The sequence below is a fragment of the Nicotiana tomentosiformis genome, chromosome 9, assembly GCF_000390325.3.
Source record: "Nicotiana tomentosiformis chromosome 9, ASM39032v3, whole genome shotgun sequence".
NCBI classification, from domain to species: domain Eukaryota; kingdom Viridiplantae; phylum Streptophyta; class Magnoliopsida; order Solanales; family Solanaceae; genus Nicotiana; species Nicotiana tomentosiformis.
In genome coordinates, this window is record NC_090820.1 from 27,388,825 (window position 1) to 27,409,074 (window position 20,250).

The window sequence follows — 20,250 nt, forward strand, 5'->3', positions numbered from 1 at the left end:
GTCATGAACCAAATATTGCCCATCTACGAATTTTTGGATGTGCTGTATATGTGCTAGTAGCACCACCGCAGTGCATTAAGATGGGCCCCCAAAGAAGGTTAGGAATATATATTGGGTTTGAATCACCCTCTATTATTCGCTATCTTGAACCATTGACGGGAGATTTATTTACTGCTCGATTTGCAGATTGTCGATTTGATGAAACAAATTTCCCACAATTAGGGGGAGAGAAAAAGGAAATCAAAAGAGAAATTGTGTGAAAAGTTTCATCATTATCTCACTTTGATCCACGTACCCCTATATGTAATCAGGAGGTCCAGAAGATCATCCATTTACAGAATATAACAAATCAAATGCCATACGCATTCACTGATTTGAAAAGGATAACTAAGTCGCATATCCCTGCAGAGAATGTGCCTATCCGAATTGATGTCCAAACAGGACCATCTACTAGCATGAGAGCTAGTGAACCTAAAGCACGCCTGAAACGTGGTAGACCTTTGGGTTCTAAGGATCGAAATCCTATAAAAAAAAAATTGATAAATGATCAAAATGATATTATGAAGGGATCTCCTGAAGAGACCCAAGATCTGATTAGTTCTGAGATTCCTGAAGAAATCAATGAACCTGAGACTCAAGTGAGTGAGGAACTTTTAATAAGTTCTACTGGTGATGAGATTAATTTAAATCGATCTGAAATAGTGGTGTATAATATTTTTGCATATAACGTTGCACTTGACATTATGCAAGATAATGAGAATCTTGAACCCCGATCTGTCGAAGAATGTTGACAAAGATCTGATTGGCCAAAGTGGCAAGAGTCAATTCAATCGGAATTGAAGTCACTTGCTAAAAGAGAGGTCTTTGGACCAATAGTCCAAACACCTGTTGGTATAAAGCCAGTTGGTCATAAATGGGTTTTTGTGCGAAAAAGGAATGATAAAAATGAAGTTGAAAGATACAAGGGCCGCCTTGTTGCACAAGGATTCTCACAACGACCTGGAGTCGATTATGAAGAAACATATTCACCAGTTATGGATACCATAACATTTCGATATCTCATCAGTTTAGCCTTACGTGAAAGGCTTGAAATACATCTAATGGATGTGGTTACAGCTTATCTGTACGGGTCACTTGATAATAAAATTTACATGAAAATCCCTGAAGGATTTAAAATGCCTAAAGCATATTCAAAATCTCGGAAAATGTACTCAATCAGATTACAAAGATCTTTGTACGGTTTAAAGCAATCTGGGCGCATGTGGTATAATCGCCTCAGTGAATATTTGCTGAAAGAGGGTTACATAAATGATGTTATTTGTCCATGTATTTTTATAAAGAAAATAGCTTCAGAATTTGTTATACTTGCTGTTTATGTTGATGACATAAATCTTGTTGGAACTCTAGAAGAGCTCCAAAAGGCAATTGAATATCTTAAGAAAGAATTTGAGATGAAAGATCTTGGAAAGACAAAACTTTGTCTTGGTCTGCAAATTGAACATTTAGCAGACGGGATCTTTATCCAACAATCTGCCTATACAGAAAGGGTCCTAAAACGCTTTTAGATCACTTGAAGTGAATAAAGATTTGTTCCGACCTCCAGAAGAGGATGAGGAACTCCTTGGTCCCGAAGTACCCTATCTCAGTGCAATTGATGCACTAATGTATCTTGCTAATGCTACAAGGCCTGATATAGCATTTTCTGTTAATTTACTAGCAAGATGTAGTTCTTCTCCTACACGGAGACATTGGAACTCGATTAAGCATATATTGCGATTTTTAAAGGGAACTCTTGATATGGGTTTATTTTATGCTAACAAAGATAATGCAGATCTTGTTGGTTATGCAGATGCAGGTTATTTATCTGATCCCCATAAAGCTAGATCTCAAACCGGATACGTGTTTACATGTGGAGGTACTATCATATCATGGCGCTCCACAAAACAATCTATTGTTGCTACTTCTTCAAATCATGTTGAAATAATAACTATTCATGAAACAAGTAGGGAATACGTATGGTTGAGATCAATAATTCATTTTATTCGAGAAAAATGTGATTTGAAATGTGAGAAAAGACCCACAATTTTATACGAAGACAATGCTGCATGCATAGCCCAATTGAAGGGAGGATTTATAAAAGGAGATAGAACGAAGCACATTTCACCAAAATTATTCTACACACACGATCTTCAGAAAAATGGTGACATTGATGTGCAACAAATCCGTTCAAGTGACAATCCGGCAGATTTATTCACTAAATCTTTACCAACTTCAACTTTTGAGAAGATGATATACAAGATTGGAATGCAGAGACTCAAATATTTGAAACAAGGTTTTCATGAGGGGGAGTGAAATACGCGATGTACTCTTTTTTCCTTACTAAGGTTTTTTTCCCACAGGGTTTTCCTTATAAGGTTTTTAATGAGGCAGCTAGCAATGCGTATTACTAAATATATGTACTCTTTTTCCTTCACTAGGATTTTTTTCCCACAAGGTTTTTTCCTAGTAAGGTTTTAACGAGGCACAATACCTTTTTAATGAATATCCAAGGGGGAGTGTTATAAAAATAATTATATTGTGGATGTCCATTTATTACCCCGCTATAGATAATCTTCCTGAAGACGATTATCCATTTAGTACTCTGTTGAAGTTTATCTACAAGCAGCTGATGCAGGCAGGTTGCAAGCAGCTCAATGAAATAATTTGCAGCAGCTTCTTATTAAACAGGCAGGTTGCAAGCAGCTCATGCAGACAGCTTACAAGCAGCTAAAGAAAAGCCTTGCAGCTGCTTCCTGAAAAGCCTCGCAGCTGCTTCCTTTCTTCTATAAATAGAGGAGTCTGCAGTTCATTATGTACATAAGTTTGAAATTTGAATAATATATCAGTTTCTCTCTATACTTATCTTTACTTTATAGTTTTTATTTTATAACACACATGTCTTTTTCGTATAGATAGTTGAGGGTAAAACCTGTTTTTTCAGAAAAATAGTTGCTTATGAATATGCAGAGGGTAGTTACGGAACTTCACATTCCTTGCCGCCCCTTTCCCTTCTCATTTCCCGCCAAAATATAGCTAAGAACATTTTAGAGAGAGACAGTGTGTGAAATCGGAGAATCAAATGGATATGGAGATTCCAGATGCAGCTGAGCTCGAATGGCTTGAAGCCAACACCTCTTACCCTGACGATGACCTCGATTTCGAAGATGATTTTCCTCAACAACCTCCGTCCCCACCTTCAGAACCCGGATCTGAGCCAATTCCATCCCAACCCGACCCGAAACCAACTCTCCCACTTCCGCCAATACCCTCACTACCAAAACCCCAATTTCAGATCAGTGGTAAGAAACGGTTCCTGTCCGATGATTTAAATGAAGTTGTCATAACAGAGGAGAAGAGGAGTAGAGTTGAGAGATTGGAGGATAATGAGGATGAGGATTGGCTTAGGTATTCGCCTCCGAAGCAACCTGAGGAGGAGGAACCGGTGGTGCTGGTGGAACAGGAAGAGAAGATTTTGGCGAAGTACGCCTTGGAGATTGACGGGGATTGTGTACCGGTGACCGGTTTGGATGGTGAGAGGGTTTATGCTAAGATATGTAGAGTTGAAAATGAAAGGGTTAAGAAATTGGAGGTTAAGGCCCGTGATTCTATTGGTGAGCAAGTTCATTTCTTTTCTTATCAATATCAATAATTCTGCCTTTTTTTTCCATAAAAAACTTAACGTGTTATAACGAGTTAGTTACCATTTTTATCAGATTAACAATAATGTTTATCTAAGAGGTTCACATGTAATTATCTAACAAGTGACCTGACTGTGTAAATAGTGTATGGAATTTGAACTCTATCCGCACTTACCATGTCATGCGCCTATGCTAAGTTAAATTTTCCAATTTTTTCCTAGTTAGAATGGATTGGATGCACTTATCCAATCAATAATTTAGTATGATTGACTAGTTATTCACTTTGTTCTTTTGTCTCATTTTCACTGGGAAATAAGCTAATTAATGGATTCGATGTCCTGGTGTCTTGGTATTAGTAGACTGGTTAAAGATGCATGAATTTTTGGGTTAAAGTTTCTGCTGTAGGGTTGTTGACGGAGTAAGCAAAGAGAGTTGCCAACACAAAAAGGAAGTGTAGATAAGTGAATTTCGATTATGGTCAGAAATTTTGAAAAAGAAAGGGAATTGAAATGCAAGCCGATGAATTTTCCGTCACGTAATTTTTTTTGCGTTCTTTTAACTCTTTTGCCTATTCCTCCAGTGTTTTCTTAGTTTAATTGGATGATTGTCAAGTAAAGGGGGATGCTGTATGTTTCATTTACTCAGTTATGAAATGTAACATTTACGTAGTGCTGTTTTTGCATATGACCATATAAACTTTCTTTTTTAAGCGTCTGTTGTAATAGTCTATGGTAACCATGAGACCTTTGGTCATAGCGGATTAAGGATAATCCATATGGACAGAGGCAGGGACACGATAATATCGGAGAGATGCAGACCGGAGAGAGAGATAGGCAGCAGAGGGGTAAACGATTCCTAACTACCTATATATATGATCTTAAATTGCATTGCCTGAAAAAAAATAGCCGTCCTCTTAAGTATCAGGCATAAAGGAAATTCTCATACGATCTGGTTTTGGAGTTAATCGAACATTCTGCTACCTACTCTAAAAGCTTATTAATGTGAAAGTACTTCCAAATCATCTTTGTGCTGTACATAATAAGCCATCCTCTACATTTTGTTAACAAGCTCTGTGCTGTCTTTCCATCTTTGTTACTGAAATCTCCAAATTTTTGGCTGAATGTCTAAGCAAGTGCTGATGTTCTACAGGTCTTATTCAGGAACCTGTCAGGGTCCTAATGCAAAGAGTGGAACACGACCAATTCACAAAGGTGCAGTTTCTATTAGACCAGCCATGCCCCACTATCATTCAATCAATCAATCTATCAACTGTGCTCAAATCAGTCTCCACTATAAAGCTAAATTTACTCTGAATGATCTTATCAAATCGAAACAGAAGAAAGATTGAAATTCTCTATGATATTTACAGATTCTTCTGGAGTCCATGAGTAGAACACAATTCAATGCATACGTATCACTGAAATAAATAATAACAAGTAGTACTATGAAATGGAAATGAAACACGATCAGTTCACAAGAGTTGAGTTTCTGTATAAGGTTTCCCGAATCTCTGAAAATGTCACAACAGTTTTGAAATGTCTTGCACATTAAAATGGAGGAAAACAGGAAAAGAATTCTCAACTATAAACTACTATTAAGAAGAAGAAAGGAGGTATTTTCCCTATCCTGTCAATTATAGTTCTTTCTGAAAGTCCTGCATCATTTTCCTTCTTTTTTTGGTTCTCCATGGATTTTTCCCTGTTATTTTATTTGTGCCCATACGAATTTGAGGGTTAGTGCACTGAATATGCTAACAGGACTTCCTCATTTTGTATCACTGCTTTTGAAGGAGGGATAATATCTTTGTCCGTTCACTGGTTGTCTCTATGCCTTCTCCCCTTGTTCCTTTGGATGGATTGGAGACTTGTCAAATGAAGCATTAACCTTTGCAGCTAAAGTTTCCGAAAAATTTTCTGTGTTTTTTATGTGTAAGATCTTTGTTCCTCCTTGAAATTTTTCCTCCTTTGTCTTAAAGGCCCTGGAAGCTAGTTCTGAAGATCTAAACGAAGCAAATCTCCCAATAGGAACTGTGGTGCATGAGCAACTTTGGGTGGATAAATATGCTCCTAGTTCATTTACAGAGCTTCTCAGTGATGAGCAAACAAATCGTCAGGTACTGCATATTCATTTATTCTTATAATGGGTTCTACTTAGTATTTACATTTAAAAAATTGAAGCGTTTTCACCTATCATTTTTTAGGTGTTTCCTTATAGATATTCTGCTTTGGGTTTTGACTTTTCTGGTCACTCTTTTGTAGGTATTAATGTGGTTGAAGCAGTGGGATTCCTGTGTTTTTGGGGTTGAAATTAAAAGTACTACAGATGATGTCTTGTCTTCTCTGAAACGGCATTCGTCAGTTATTCAACATCCAAGACGTTCTTCTAGGAGTTCTTTTGGAAATACCAGAGAACCCAGTATAGACAATGAGAGAGCTCATAATGATTTGCATCCAGAGAATAGTGATTCGAACGGAATTAAGGACCTTTGGGACAAGAAGCACAGACAAGGCGGTCCTCCAGAACAAAAGGTCAGTCAAACTGGCTCTTTTCCACTTTGTTCCATTGGTGACTCGGACCCCCAAGGGCCCCAACCTTATGGTTGGAGTTGCATGGCCCTTACTACTAGGTTATCCCTCCCTTGTCAATCTTATAGTTTGTTTGAAATGACCCTTAGCTGGTGTGCTTTGTTGCTTGCTTTGATCTGATTTCTTTTTAAATATAAGCATATGATGGAAGAGTAGATATTGATCTTCTCTTCTTTTTCATGTTCCACAATATTATTGTAGGAAATGTTTATGTCTTCTTTTGAAATATTCATCTTCTCAAATATTAGTAATTTTATGATGCAGTCAACAAGCGATGAGACCAAGTATGGTAAAACCCCTAAGCTATAAGACACCAATGAAACCAAGGATGGATAAAACCACTAAGCCATAAGATAAGCAATGAGTTGATACCACAATTCCACACCTAGAAACCGTTCCTGCCATTTATTGAACTGCTGGCTTTTTCCTCTTTTTCAATGAGACTTTACTTAGGAATATTGGGAGTATGGATCAACATATGGATTTCTTAGATTTGTTAGGGGAAAGGATGTAGTTGCTTATGTGATGTAGTGCAGTATGTTCTGGTCTTTCTGGAGTCCTGTACTTTATTTTGTACCATCTTGGTACCTTTATGAATAATACCTTTACTGATTCAAACAAAAAAAGAGACTTTACTACTAGGTGATACTTTCCTTTTATTCTTGTTAAAGTGCCTGGGGAGTGGTGGAAAGGGGTCTGCCATTGCTTTTGCACTTAGTGATTGGTGATCATCTCTCTTTACTCAGCAGCCTCTCATGTGTCATTTTCTTGAGTTTTGACAGCTGTTTCCTATCATCTTGGCTCTGCTCTACTTTTTGAGGTAGGTGGTCCAACAATTTGTGATCAAATCAAGCTCAGCTAATCTGAAGTCATACTCTGCCTAATCATCTGAAACATTCCTATTTTTGATTCACCAACTGTTTGTTACTTTTCACCATGTGTTTGGTTGTGTTTCTCAACGGGGTCCAAGGTTTAAAGCTCCCTTGATGAGCTTGAATGATTAACTGAACATAGGGCATTCAAGAAACAAGAAAAAGGGGAGGGGGACTTTAGTGGACTTGGTTTTCCCAATGAATCGCCCTATTCTTTGTAATAAGCTAGTCCTATTTAAAGGACCGTACTAATTAAAAAGTGGGCAAGCAGATTTATCAAAGAATTGCATAGATCTGGAGCTCTCTCTTTCTCAACGAGGTCCAAGGTTTCAAGCTCCCTCAATGAGCTTGAGTGATTAATCAAAAATAGGGCATTTAAGAAACAAGAACAAAGGGAAGGAGACGTTATTAACTTGGATTTCCCTGTCGATCGCCCTGTGACGCGATCTGTTCCTTGTTCTCCCAACATCATGTCATTAAGGATAAAATGGAAATATTAATGCTAAAAAGTTGTCAAATATAAAAAAATGTCATTCTTTTTAGAACATACTGAAAAAAGAAAGAGTGCCATGTAAATGGAACAGAGAGAGTATTTATTTATGTGCTGTAGATAAGTGGATATTATCATTGTAGCAGGTTGATGTGTTTCAAGCTAAGTTCAAAGTGGTCTCTGGAAGGTTGTCTAGGTGGACCATTGAAAATCGCCGATTCACATATGGCTTTATAAGCTTCGATTTGCTGAGAAGGTAGACAAGGACGCTTGAAAGCCTTGAATAGCCGTCCTCTACTTCTTAATGCAGTCCTAGATTAGTGGTCCAGATGCCAGATGATCTCTCATTATGCACTTTCATGTTTTGCATCTTTGGTCATATTCCTATTATTTGAAGTTAGCCACTATTCTCCCCAATCCTGTATAATACATATTGCATATATGGAAATAATGTAAGTTTTATACAGTATACTTATCACCTGCTTGTCCTCTGTTTATTAGTTCCTTATTTCTTTCTCATTTTTATTCTGATTTTTCTAAATTGTGAGAAACCAATTGCTTGCAGGTCCTTTTGTTTTGCGGTCCTCCTGGGCTTGGGAAAACAACACTTGCACATGTTGCTGCTCAGCATTGTGGGTATCGAGTGGTTGAGGTCTTGTAACTCACTCATTTCAAACAGTCCCGTATAGTTGTTTATTTGAACTTTGACTCCTTTTGATCTTATTATTGTAATAATTAAAGAGATCTGGTGAGAGATTGTAGCACATTGCAAATGACATTTATGAATTAATTTGTTACCATGAAGGATCTGAAAAGGTCATTTAATTTTATTCTACTCTTTAGTATGTGCTAGAATAACAAGTTTACTTGACTCAGACCTAAATTCTACATATGCTACAACCCTGGGTGCTAGTGGTTTATGTCTCTTATTTTGGATAAGAACTTTCCCGGGAATTGTATTTTCTTTAAACCAGTTCAGATGAAAGAAAACATGTGCAATTCAACTTGACCTACATACTAGAAGCCCGTACCCAGCAGATGCCCTTTGCTATGCCTGCATTCTAGTGTGTGCTTGGCTATTCTCAAGTTTCGTTGATATGTTGATGACTAAACTTGATTTCCCTGCTGAATATGAGCTACATAAACTCAAAATGCCTTCATACCTACTTCCAACCTTACACATCCTCTGAATCAATTTAATCTGAAGTAATAGATGTCTGTTTATCTGTTGATTGAAATGCTTCCTTTGCAGATTAATGCAAGTGATGATCGATCATCCTCCAGTATTGAAGCTAAAATACATGATGTTGTTCAAATGAACTCTGTAAATGCTGATTCAAAGCCCAAATGTTTGGTCAGTTTATTGTTGTGGTTTTTGATTTTAAATCTTCCTCTGATAATTCAAAGCCCAAATTTTTTGTCAGAATATAGTTTTGATTTTTTCAAATCTTTCTCAGCTGAACCTACGTTTTTATTTCTGAATCATGATTCATGTTTTGCTGTTCTAGGTTATTGATGAAATAGATGGGGCTCTTAATGATGGAAAGGGAGCTGTAGAGGTCATCCTAAAATTGGTAATTTTCGTATTTGCTTTTGATTTGTTTCACCCTGGTAATTTTAGTAATCCCAGTATGACTGCTAATAACTTATAGCTGTAGGAAAACCCTGCGTTAATTTTTTTGTATTGAGCTACAGTAATACGACGGTCTCCGGAAGAGTCATATGGGCCATTTTCAGCACCACATACCCCTCTTGCTTGTATCATATTCAAAACTTTAGACGTATAAAGAAATCAAGATTTGTGAAGAACTTCAATTGAACATACATAGATTGATTTAAGATCGGTTGAACCTACTGCTAATTAATTTTCAATGGAGTATATATTTTGCATGTATACTTTGCTATTTATTTTACAGCTTGAATGATACAGATATGTTCAACTTATTCTTTTCTGGAGAAGGATATGTTCAAGTTTTATAAAAGCTAATAACTCATTGATCCTTTTCTTTTCTCTTTTATTTGGTGTGTATGTGTGTGTGTGTGTGAATCTTCAAAGATAAACTAATTCATTGAAATGTAAGATTTCTAGTCCTAGCTTTATTAGGTAATGCAGATTATGACTCGAAATCATTAAAGACCTGTGGAAAAACGTGCACCTGGTACTGCTAACTATAATAAGTTAGTCTGTAGGAACTTGATAGAAAGCTAATATCAGTAATATGGAGTGCTCTGTGGCACCATACATTTTTCATAATTAATCTGAAGTGAATTTCAACGTTTGAGTCGACCTGTAACTTTTCCTTGACAGTATGTATGTTTCTGGGGCAGCCCGGTGCACAAAAGCATCCCCCGTTCACGCAGGGTCCGGGGAAGGGCCGCACCCCAAAGGGTGTGATGTAGACAGCCTACCCAAATGCATGTTTCTGATAGAATAATAATGTGTACTTTCACAATGCAGGTTTCTGCTGAAAGAAAATTGGGTGCTAGCAAAGAAAATGAACCTGATGGAGGAAATGCTGGGCAGAAGTCATCATCAAAAAAGAGGCACCAAAAAGCATCCTTGCTAAGACCTGTAAGAGTGGATTTGTCTAAAAATGCTCATTTGTATATTAACCTGTCTGTAGTCATGGCATTCTCAAATCTCAACTGTTGTGCTTCATTTGCAGGTTATTTGCATTTGTAATGACCTTTATGCTCCTGCCTTAAGGCCTTTGCGTCAGATAGCAAAGTAAGTAATGCTTAAATTTTACAAGACATCAGATTGAAGTACATAGATTAGCATCTAGAGTTCTGACCTAAATACTAGGTCCATGACAAAAGCCATGTCAGACAAAGTATTTATAGAAGAATGGAGGGTGAAACATTGAGAATATAGATTTTGTTTCAATGTTATTTTACTTCACTACTTTCTGATAAGTATCTGCTTTGTCTTTGTTTGACACCCTTCGAGATAGATGATGTTTCAGGAAAAGTGAAACCTACTGTGCTTTCTATAAATTAATTTTCATGGGTCAAATCCAAGAGGTTGTAAAAATCAAGTAGTTTTTACTGGAATTTAGAAATAAAGAGCAGCTTGGCGATTTTGTTGCTTTACCAGTGTGACCACCTATGTGATCCCCATGTGTCTTCAAGGTTAATCTTTTCTCTTCTTTTCTTTCTTCTCCTTCTTTCTTTCTCCTCATATTCCAATCAATTGTTTTGTGTGTGAATGGTGCAATTGATGCACTAGTTCAGACTCCGTGTGTGCTACAGAGCCTATCGGTTGCTCCGTATAAACTTCCTTAGCAAGTAATCTGTGGAAGAAAGCATCCTCGATATCTATCTGATTATAATGAAACAAGACTGACATAGAAGGACTCTGGGTTCAACTATTTCCTAAGTTTCCTTTTTAGATTTTTCAGAAAAGAGGTTCAACTTCAATAAGTTTTAATCAATCAACTAAACTTCCACCCCTAAACTAGTTGGGATCAATTATGCAGATCATTTGGTTAGATACTTCTAGTAACATATGAAGTCTATTTGTGTATGACCCTGATACCTTTTGTAGTCAAATGTTAATGATTATCTGTAGGACAATTTCACATAGTTCTCAATATTATATCTAATTACATAACTAACAACAACAACCCAGTGAAATCCCACTAAATGGGGTCTGGGGAGGGTAATTACATAACTAACAAAGTACTTATTTATGTGGTTGGAATTGCAGGGTTCATGTATTTGTCCAACCAACTGTAAGTCGTGTTGTTAACAGGTACTTGCTACTAAATTATCAGATGAATCCTCTGGAATTTATTTTCCATTTTTTGCATGATTAACTGCTTTGGTAGAGTATAAGGTAAACCTACAGGGAGACCAGATTAACGTCCAAGCATAAGCCATCTTTCAGATTTAAAGAATGCATGGCCCCAAGTGAAATGAGAGATTTCAAATCGTTAGGAGATTTGACACCTATAACTCGCCAAAGTCTAATATTTTGTCCAAGTTAACCGGATAAAATATCTAAAAGCCAATGGTTGTTAGTCATACAGTCACAAAAAGGAAGGACTTCCTGTCAGACAAAGTTGAGGGTATTTACATATGTAGATGACCATTACAAAATTCTTAGACATCAACAAAAGGATATGCATCTGATTGAATCTTACGGCTTGTAAAGGATTTCAAATTTCACGTGAATGGAGTTTAAGATAACGCAGATTGAGGGGGGTAATAAAAATCCAAACTTGCAAGTCTGAATGTTTTCTGCAATATGTATGCTGCTATCAAACATGCGTTAACAATATTTATTTTGGGAGTCCTATGTTTCCAAGGGCTTCTTAGCCTATCATATTGACAAAAGAGAACTTTATTTGGTTTAGCTCTCTCAAAAGTCATGCTATATTAATGACTTGTATAACTCTTCCTGTCGATACTATTGGAAAGTTATATCTTGGCTGACAAGGTAATTGAAAGAATCTGATAAAGCATCAAAAGTATTCTGCCGATTCTCTTTTGTTTTGTGTTCTTATTTCTTGTATATGATCAATTGGGTGATTCAGCAACATACTCGGTGTAATCCCACATTGTGGGGTCTGGGAATTGGGTGATTGGCATTTCCAAATTATAAATCAAAAAGTATTGACACTTTCACGTATTCCATGAGTCCTTTATGTTTTAAGAAGTATACACATATTGGTAATAAGCACCTATCTTGTTCCAATTTTCAGTTGTCCTTGCTTTAGTTTAGACCTGTCATAGAACAATCTGTTTTTATTTAGCAGTGCTAGTATATTCAAAAGATATGCATAAATCTAACAAAGCCTACTTTTGTAGGCTCAAATATATATGTAACAAAGAAGGAGTGAAGACAAGCTCCATCGCTCTTACTGCTCTAGCAGAGTATACCGGTGAGTGCCATTCCGTCGTTTTGTTTGCAGATATCAGTTATGAAATCTGAATTTCTCTGATGAGATGTGGTGTAATATCGTATGATATAATTGATATACATTGAGTTCAAAGCTTGCAAAAATAACCTGTATAAAGTGCCAGACCAAACATTTAGATTACTATTTTCAGGGAATTTAAGCACTTTTTACCTGCCTATTGGCCGCCTTCGGAACTTCCAATATCACGTAGCTGTGGCAAGAAAAAGTTCCGATTGTCATTCGAACCAAATTGAAATGATCATCCTAGGCTGCAATTCCCCCGAAACAAAAATTTATTTGGAGTATCTGATGCACGATAAATTATTAACAAGTGGAGGGGCTGCCAAAAGGACTATTGAAAAGTGATGTATACACTTGCTTACTCACATATGCAAATACCTGTATACAGAATATCTTAATTACCTATTTGAGTCAACCTTTGTAGGGCTATATTCAGGGAATAAACTTTATATGTTTGATGTTAATTAGTTTGAGAAAGATTAGCGGAAGAGACAGTGTTTCTAAAGGAGGCAGAATCACTCACATTAAAAGTGTTCTCAGCACTATTGCCACTTCCTCTCTATATACACACTACCTACATCAGTTACTGAACACTTGGTAAAGCGAGGAGGGAATTATTGTGAAAAGGCATGTGAGATGAATTTAAGCATTGTTCAATGGGATGAGATACTCAAACCTTTCAGACACAGTGGCTTTGGTATGAAGGGGCTGAAGAAACCAACTCAAAATTTTCTGGGAAAATGGTTATGGTGGTCTGCTCATGAGAAAGATGGATAACTGATGGAGGAACTTGAGTCTGTTATTCTTCTTTTAGGATGGCTGCTATGTTAAATTTTGTGGTGATCTCTGGACTGGTAATCTTTCTAAGAGATACGTTTCCTGCACAATTTTAGTTTGTTGCGAATAATGCCTTGGACCTGCAGTTATGTCCAACAGTAGTGATGGAGTGACCACAGATGTCACTAGCAGAGCTAGTAACGATTATAATCCACACAGATTATGACTCGTTCACACTTCGGTATAAGCTCCCAGTTATATGGGAGGGAACAGGCAGTTTGTTTGCTAAAGACAATGAGAAGGGAGTCTTTTCAGTTATATGTCTCTTTGCCCTTCTAAATGGTGTAAAGGACCCCTGGTTTATTTTCTATATATTTTGGGATTCAGCGGGTTATACCACCCTTCTGAGATGATTTATTTGATGGGAGTTGATAAAACAAAGGTTAGGGGAACTTGTGCCTCATCAAATTTTATGATAGAATTGTTGGGTGCTTTGAAAATGTAGAGACACCAGATGCATGCTGACACCAAATACTTGAATACACCTTTTGATGCATGGAAGAATGTGCAGCAAGGTTGAAGAGTTTTTGCAATTTTTAGCACACCTTAGTTTTTGCGTTTTGTTTTCTATTCCTTCTTCGCCTTTGTTACCTTGCTGTACGTTTTTGAGCACATCATCTTGGTTCTCTCTCCCTCTCTCTCTCTCTCTCTCTCTCTCTCTCTCTCTCTTATATATATATATATATATATATATATATATATATATATATATATATATATATATATTTATAGACGGTATTCTTACTTTACTGATCATGTCATAAAAATAAATTGTTATTCTGGTGGGGGGAAACTGATATATATTGCAAAATCTTCTTTCGAATTAGTGACAGGTCTTCTCATTGGATATTTATTCAGCTGCTCTAATTGCTGATTTACTCGATGTCCTGCAATTTTCCTTTTCTCGTGCTTTGAATTGTTAAATCTTACGAAGTATGTTTTACTGTGAATCAGCAACTTGAAATTGATGTCTGATTATTTTTCCAGAATGTGACATAAGATCGTGCCTGAACACCCTTCAGTTTCTTAACAAGAAGAAGGAGACTCTTAATGTGGTATGGCTTTATAGTTATCATGCTTTTCTTTTTGTGGTAGTAGTCCGATAGAGGAAAAAGGTTGAGAATTGGTAGAAATCATAGTATTAAGATGTGTAAGATCTCTTGCAACTAGCTTTCCATCAAGGATGAGTTTGAAAGTGCTTATCAGATAAAATATTGCCTCTGTTTATTGTCTGAACTAACTTGTATTGTCTGAACGGCATGTAACATCTGCTCATTGTCTAAATCTCTGTTTATTTTTTGAATAATCAGACCCTTCATTTATTATTTGAATTCTAGGTATACTAGTTCATGGTTCATCCATAGCCATTATTTAATTTCTACTGAGCCATCGTGATATCTTAAGGACTCTCTTGTAGAGTATATATTTTTTTTCTTTTGCTGCGCAATGCATTCAACTTCTGAAAAAATTTCAAATTCAAGTAGAAAACAAGTGTTATGCTTTCAAGACGGATTCTGGTTACATTATATTATGACTGAAATTTTCAATTGACTTGAGATAAATTTCACTGTAATTAGGGTCCTTTATTTGTTATTGAAGCTTTTCTCTTGCACATCCTTCTATCTTCTCTGTTTTGATGAGTAATGCATTCTTTCTAAACTTAGTTGGAGCTCAGTTCTCAAGTTGTTGGACGGAAGGATGCAGCAAGAAGTGCTTTTGATATTTGGAAAGAAGTAAGCAAACTATCTATATCTGCAAGTTCTACTTCTATCTAACTTCTAATGATATTATTTTTGTCTTTTTTTTTTTTTTTTTCTGTGATCATTCTTTTGACCCTCTATCTGTTTATTATTATTATTTTTTGAAGATTTTGCAAAAGAGGAAAGTAAAGCAAGCAAAGAAATCTTTTAATTGCTTCAGCAGTATGTCGAATGACTTTGAGACACTGCACTCTCTAATATCTCATCGGTAGGTGAAAAGTTGGAATACCTTTGTTTGAAGTTCTGGATTATCTAGTTTAATCTTTGATGATTCTTCAGTGGTGACTATGACTTAATTTTGGATGGGATCCATGAGAACATTTTGCAACTCCATTATACGGACCCTGTGATGCAAAAGACAGTAAGTGGATCGAGTACTGCAATTGCTTTTCCTTGTTCTTTTAGCTTCATCTGATCTTCCACATCTAGTTTTTGCTATATCTCATATATGCTAATCACTTATCTTGAAGGTCAAATGCTCAGATATTCTTGGTTGCTCTGATATATTTCATCAATACACGATGCACACTCAACATTTCTCCCTTCAAGGTAAATAAAATACTACCATCTGCTTGCTTGAAGTTTAATATTTTTCTAAGCTTTATTTTATTTTTTCTATCTCTGCAGTTTATCAGCCTCCTCTTGCAATATCTATACATAGTCTCATAGCTCAAATTGGAAAACCAAATATTGAATGGCCTAAGTCTTTCCAAAGGTAGTGCCAGCTTTCCCTGGATGCTCATCCTGAATATTAACAGTGGTGACTGTTGTTTCTTATCACCGTTAACTGCAGATATCGAACAATGTCAATAGAAAAGAAGGAAATCTTACATTCATGGAAGAACAAGATATCACCATGCATCTCTAGGCATCTGTCAACTAAATCCTTTGTGGAAGACTTGATTTCTCCATTCCTACATATACTGTCCCCACCAACACTGAAACCGGTAATTCTTGTCAAGTATCTGTTGGTTTAGTTGCACTCAAGTTTCCTTTTCCATTTTAGTTACACATAAATTGCTTTTGGCTTTGACTACTGAATAGTGTTGTCTAGGGTTTTGTCCATTATGATATTTGGAAAGGGATTGCACCCAGACTTTGTCTACTTATTATTTGTAAAAATAGCAGTGTTTAAACCTTTGAGTTTTGAAAAGATATTCGCCAGAATGGGAAAGAAAACATTTCGTTCTTTAGAACTGATTTTGTGATTACTGCTTCTTTTAGTTTACTAGTCTTCTGCTTAATTATGTTTATTTATGGTTAGGCTGTAGTTGTTGTGGAAGCTAGGCCGAGTTGGTTATTCCTTTACATGTGTTGGGTTCACCTATTGGTGAGAATTGGAAATGATACATTCATCCTTTGCAGGTAGCATTGCATTTACTCTCAGAGAAAGAAAAAACTGATCTGGCTCAGTTAGTAAATATAATGGTTTCCTATGCCACGACATACAAGAACATAAAATCTCATCCTTCACTGGGTATGCAATATGGTGCTTCAGACGCATCAATGCTTTCATTGGATCCCCCAGTTGGTGAATTTATGAACTTCAAGGTTAGGATGGTCAACTGCACCCACAATAGGAAATTAGTTTTGAATAATCTTTATATCCCATTATCGTCTCAAAATGGAAGAACTTAAGATATCATCTGTTTTCTCTTTGATTTGGTGCTTTTGGACAGGGTTACAATTCCTGTCATCTTGTTCTGGCATCGGCTGTGAAACTGGTCTTGGTACATGAGGTAAGTAGAGGAGCATTATCAACTCTTTGCTTGTGAAATTTAGTGCACTCTGTTGCTGGAAAAAACCAAGTTATTTCACTTTTGGCGCGTATATAGAACCAAAACTTGTCTCACATCAGTGAATATGGGTTGGATCTATGGGGAGGAGTTGGTGGTAGCAGGATTAGTCCTCCATGTACAGTATCTACCCATTGATGTTGTCAATCATTAGGTGACATTGACTAATCATATAACTAGGAAGGAAGTTGTCGCATAAGATCTACAATCTCTTGGAATCAATGCGGACTTAGTGAAGGATAGGGCACAATATATATGTGATACCAATTAGATGGGAATATATTTTAGTCATGTTCATATGTTTACTTTAGGTCCTATGCTTTTTTAGGAGTCTTTTAGCCTTATTAGAGATTCTTATATCAGTAGGAAATATGTACTTCTAGTACTTTTCAATGGAGAGCATCGACCAAGTACCTCCTACGATTGAAATCTGAACTCAGATTGATAGGTGTAATCTGTATCTATCTATCTATCTATCTATCTATATATATATATACACACACACACACACACACACACACACACACACATACATACATACACACACACACACATACATACACACACACACACACACTCTTTTGAGTAAACGAGAAGTAGTATTGTTGAAACATTTAATTTTTTAATGCTTTATGCTAAGAGAGTGTGGTTAGGATCGACCATTATAGGACAAGAAAGCGGATCAGCTTTCCGCATATTGACATTCAAAGTACGGGTTGTTCTGATATTAATGAGAAATGGCTATTTCCAAAGTTTATTCGTACAAATTAGCTGTCTGAAACAATGCAAATTCTAATAGAACTGCAATATTTCTCATTGAGGTTCCTTAATGAGAAATATTCTATATAACCAAGTATGCAGTTTTCAGATCTCCTATATTGTGACACAAACTTCAGTGCTAATAGAAATGAATTTGAAACTCAGTCTGTCACAATTGTCTTCATCCAAGTCAAGCATTCCACCTGTTCCTCTGCTTTTGGTAATTTCTCCTATGAAGCATCTCCTTTTTATGGGGTTTTTAAGTCTCCATTTCCCTCTTTTGTATGGATGTGCGTGTCTAGTTTCCAGTGACATTCTTCATTATCCAATTACCATCACCAGTAACCCGTGTGATTTTCCAGACTTCTAGATTATGTTGCTTTTGTGGTTCATTATCAGAATTCAGATCTTTATGTCATATATTCGTCTACATGTGGAACATTAATTTAGGTGGAAAAGCAAAAAATTTTGCAAGGAAGTATCAACCTTCACTCACCACCCACAGGTGTGGAAAGTCAGGACGTTTTGAGGTGCGGGAATAGCAGTACACCGTCTGAAGCATCAGCTTCTTTGGATAAAACAATACATTTAAGAGACCCCTCTAGGCAAAAGCAATATGACTTGCCTAGCACTTCTAGTCAGAATAAACGATCTAGTGGAGGTACCGCAGCTAGCGGAAAAATGTGCTTGCCTGAAGGAAAGAAGAAACCTTTTGTCGATTCTCGTTCCTTTTTTGACAGGTATTATTAGCCTTACATTCATCTATCTTCTGTTGGAATCAATTATTTGATAAGTAATTGAATCATTATCAACTTTAGTTTGATAAATTTGAGGCAGGACAGGCTCCCCTCTCATTGTTTCTGTTTCACACGGGTTTTAAAGAACAAATTCAGTCAAGTGGTTGGACTATTAGTGGAAAATAATAAGTACCAGCTAGATAGATCCTAGTTAAGTGTATATCTGACTCAAAGTCCCAAGTGAGGCTCATTTCCTAGAAATAGCCACCCATCGGTTACCAAACTTGTCTTATTTTGACTGCCTCATGTGCAGTTTAAGTAAAAATCAAGCAGAATGAACCAGAAATATTCGAGCCAATAGTAGTTATTGAAAAAGCCTGCATACCTTTACCCTTTACGTCTGAGGGACAAGCTAACCTTTGGAAATTGTAATAGAGGATAAGAGGAGGCAAGCCTTAATTATATGGACAAAGTTGTTAATATCTGTGCTCTCTAGCTTGCTTACGCACACAAATATAAAAAATACTGTTCTTAAAACCTTTTGCTGTTTATGTACTGTGGTTGATCTCTTCACCTCCATAACTATTTTCTTTTCAACAAGCTTAATGGATCAATATTTGTTGCAATAGTTACGTCTCACTTCAGTAGGAGGCCATCACTTGATGTATTTTATCTCTAGGTAAATGCATCTGCCTTGTTTAGATTCATCTCATGCTGCTTGATGCATCTTTGGGAGAAATTATAGTCAGCTGAGAAGCATGTTCCGGCATTTCATTGTAAGTAAATGCATCTACCTCATGGTGATTTTCCGTTAAACAGGTTTAGGAAGCCAAGTGGCAAAGCTACTCAAGATATGAATGATGCTAAACCTGGACCAAAATCGGAGAGGGATTCACGGCCTTTGCTTTTTAAATTTAACGAGGTATATAATCAATCTACATTTACTATCCTGACTATCCAAATTAGGGTACTATCTTTCATATCCTTGAACTCCAAATAAAGTCTCCCGTCTTAACTTGTATTGGTGCCATCTAGCTTTAGCGATGCTACTTAATTATCATATACACGATTAGACTTGGCTTTTGGATAGTGAATGACAATTGATCTCAGCAGTTTGTTTGTTCATTCTATGCAGGGGTACACCAATGCAGTCAAGAGACCAGTAAGAATTCGCGAATTTCTTCAGTAATATAAGTGCTGTATTATACTGTTAAAGTGTTTTTTTTTTAATATAGCAGTTAAATGTAGATTAATATGCTTCTAGGGTAGAAAAAAGCAGAACTCCCGCCATGTATTTCATGCAGTAAAACAAATTGTCAATGCATCAAACCTGTACAAAAATTACAGTGGAAAGATATCTTAATAGTTTATGATCCTCAAATTGTCCGCTCGTTTTGCATTTTTCAAATTTTGTTAGCAATGTCATATATCTTAATTTGGTTTGAACAAAAAGGGAAAAATACAAAAAATAACTATATAATTAATATTAACTAATTTGGAATGTCTTCACAATTGCTGCACACATATCAACACCCATCTTGTATATATGTCTTCACAGTTGCTTGCCTGCTGCATTAAAGTCAAGATGCACCTTATTTAAATAAGGTTCCAGGTTCACCTTTGTTTCGAGAAAGTTTAAATAAATTGTACTAATATTTTTGTTATGTGCGATTGATATCTTCATGATTAATTCATGTAATATCTTATAACTTCCTTCGGGGTTGCCCAATTGGTTTGGAGGGTGGTCATCCATATGGTTGACCTGGGATCGAATCTCCCCTCAATGCCTTTTGAGTTGAGCCTGTCGCACAA

At 36.4% G+C, this 20,250-nt stretch overlaps 1 protein-coding gene across 2 annotated transcripts; it reads left to right on the forward strand.

The window, feature by feature from the left end:
* The first annotated feature begins 3,020 nt into the window (after positions 1-3,020).
* Positions 3,021-19,819, forward strand: LOC104106782 (uncharacterized). 2 transcript variants are annotated; one of them, XM_009615408.4, is made up of 23 exons: positions 3,023-3,650; positions 4,827-4,888; positions 5,653-5,790; positions 5,936-6,205; positions 8,190-8,276; positions 8,877-8,978; positions 9,133-9,198; positions 10,083-10,196; positions 10,291-10,352; positions 11,334-11,378; positions 12,437-12,510; positions 14,374-14,441; positions 15,051-15,119; positions 15,254-15,354; positions 15,426-15,507; positions 15,617-15,695; positions 15,774-15,861; positions 15,940-16,093; positions 16,512-16,697; positions 16,826-16,885; positions 18,152-18,441; positions 19,258-19,360; positions 19,574-19,819. In XM_009615408.4, the coding sequence occupies exons 1-23, from the start codon at positions 3,119-3,121 to the stop codon at positions 19,625-19,627; spliced, it is 2,886 nt and encodes a 961-aa protein (XP_009613703.1). In that variant the 5' UTR covers positions 3,023-3,118; the 3' UTR covers positions 19,628-19,819. The 2 variants fall into 2 exon arrangements, 1 of the variants encoding a protein (XP_009613703.1); XR_011411172.1 differs by lacking the exon at positions 18,152-18,441 and having other exon boundaries at positions 3,021-3,650; positions 19,574-19,620.
* Positions 19,820-20,250: the final 431 nt, after the last annotated feature.

Excerpts from the sequence above, each read along its gene's own strand:
- LOC104106782 (XM_009615408.4), top strand. The coding sequence starts at position 3,119 with ATGGATATGGAGATTCCAGATGCAGCTGAGCTCGAATGGCTTGAAGCC. Across the intron at positions 3,651-4,826 it reads TAAGGCCCGTGATTCTATTG|GTCTTATTCAGGAACCTGTC; the intron begins GTGAGCAAGTTC and ends GATGTTCTACAG. Across the intron at positions 8,979-9,132 it reads ATTCAAAGCCCAAATGTTTG|GTTATTGATGAAATAGATGG; the intron begins GTCAGTTTATTG and ends TTGCTGTTCTAG.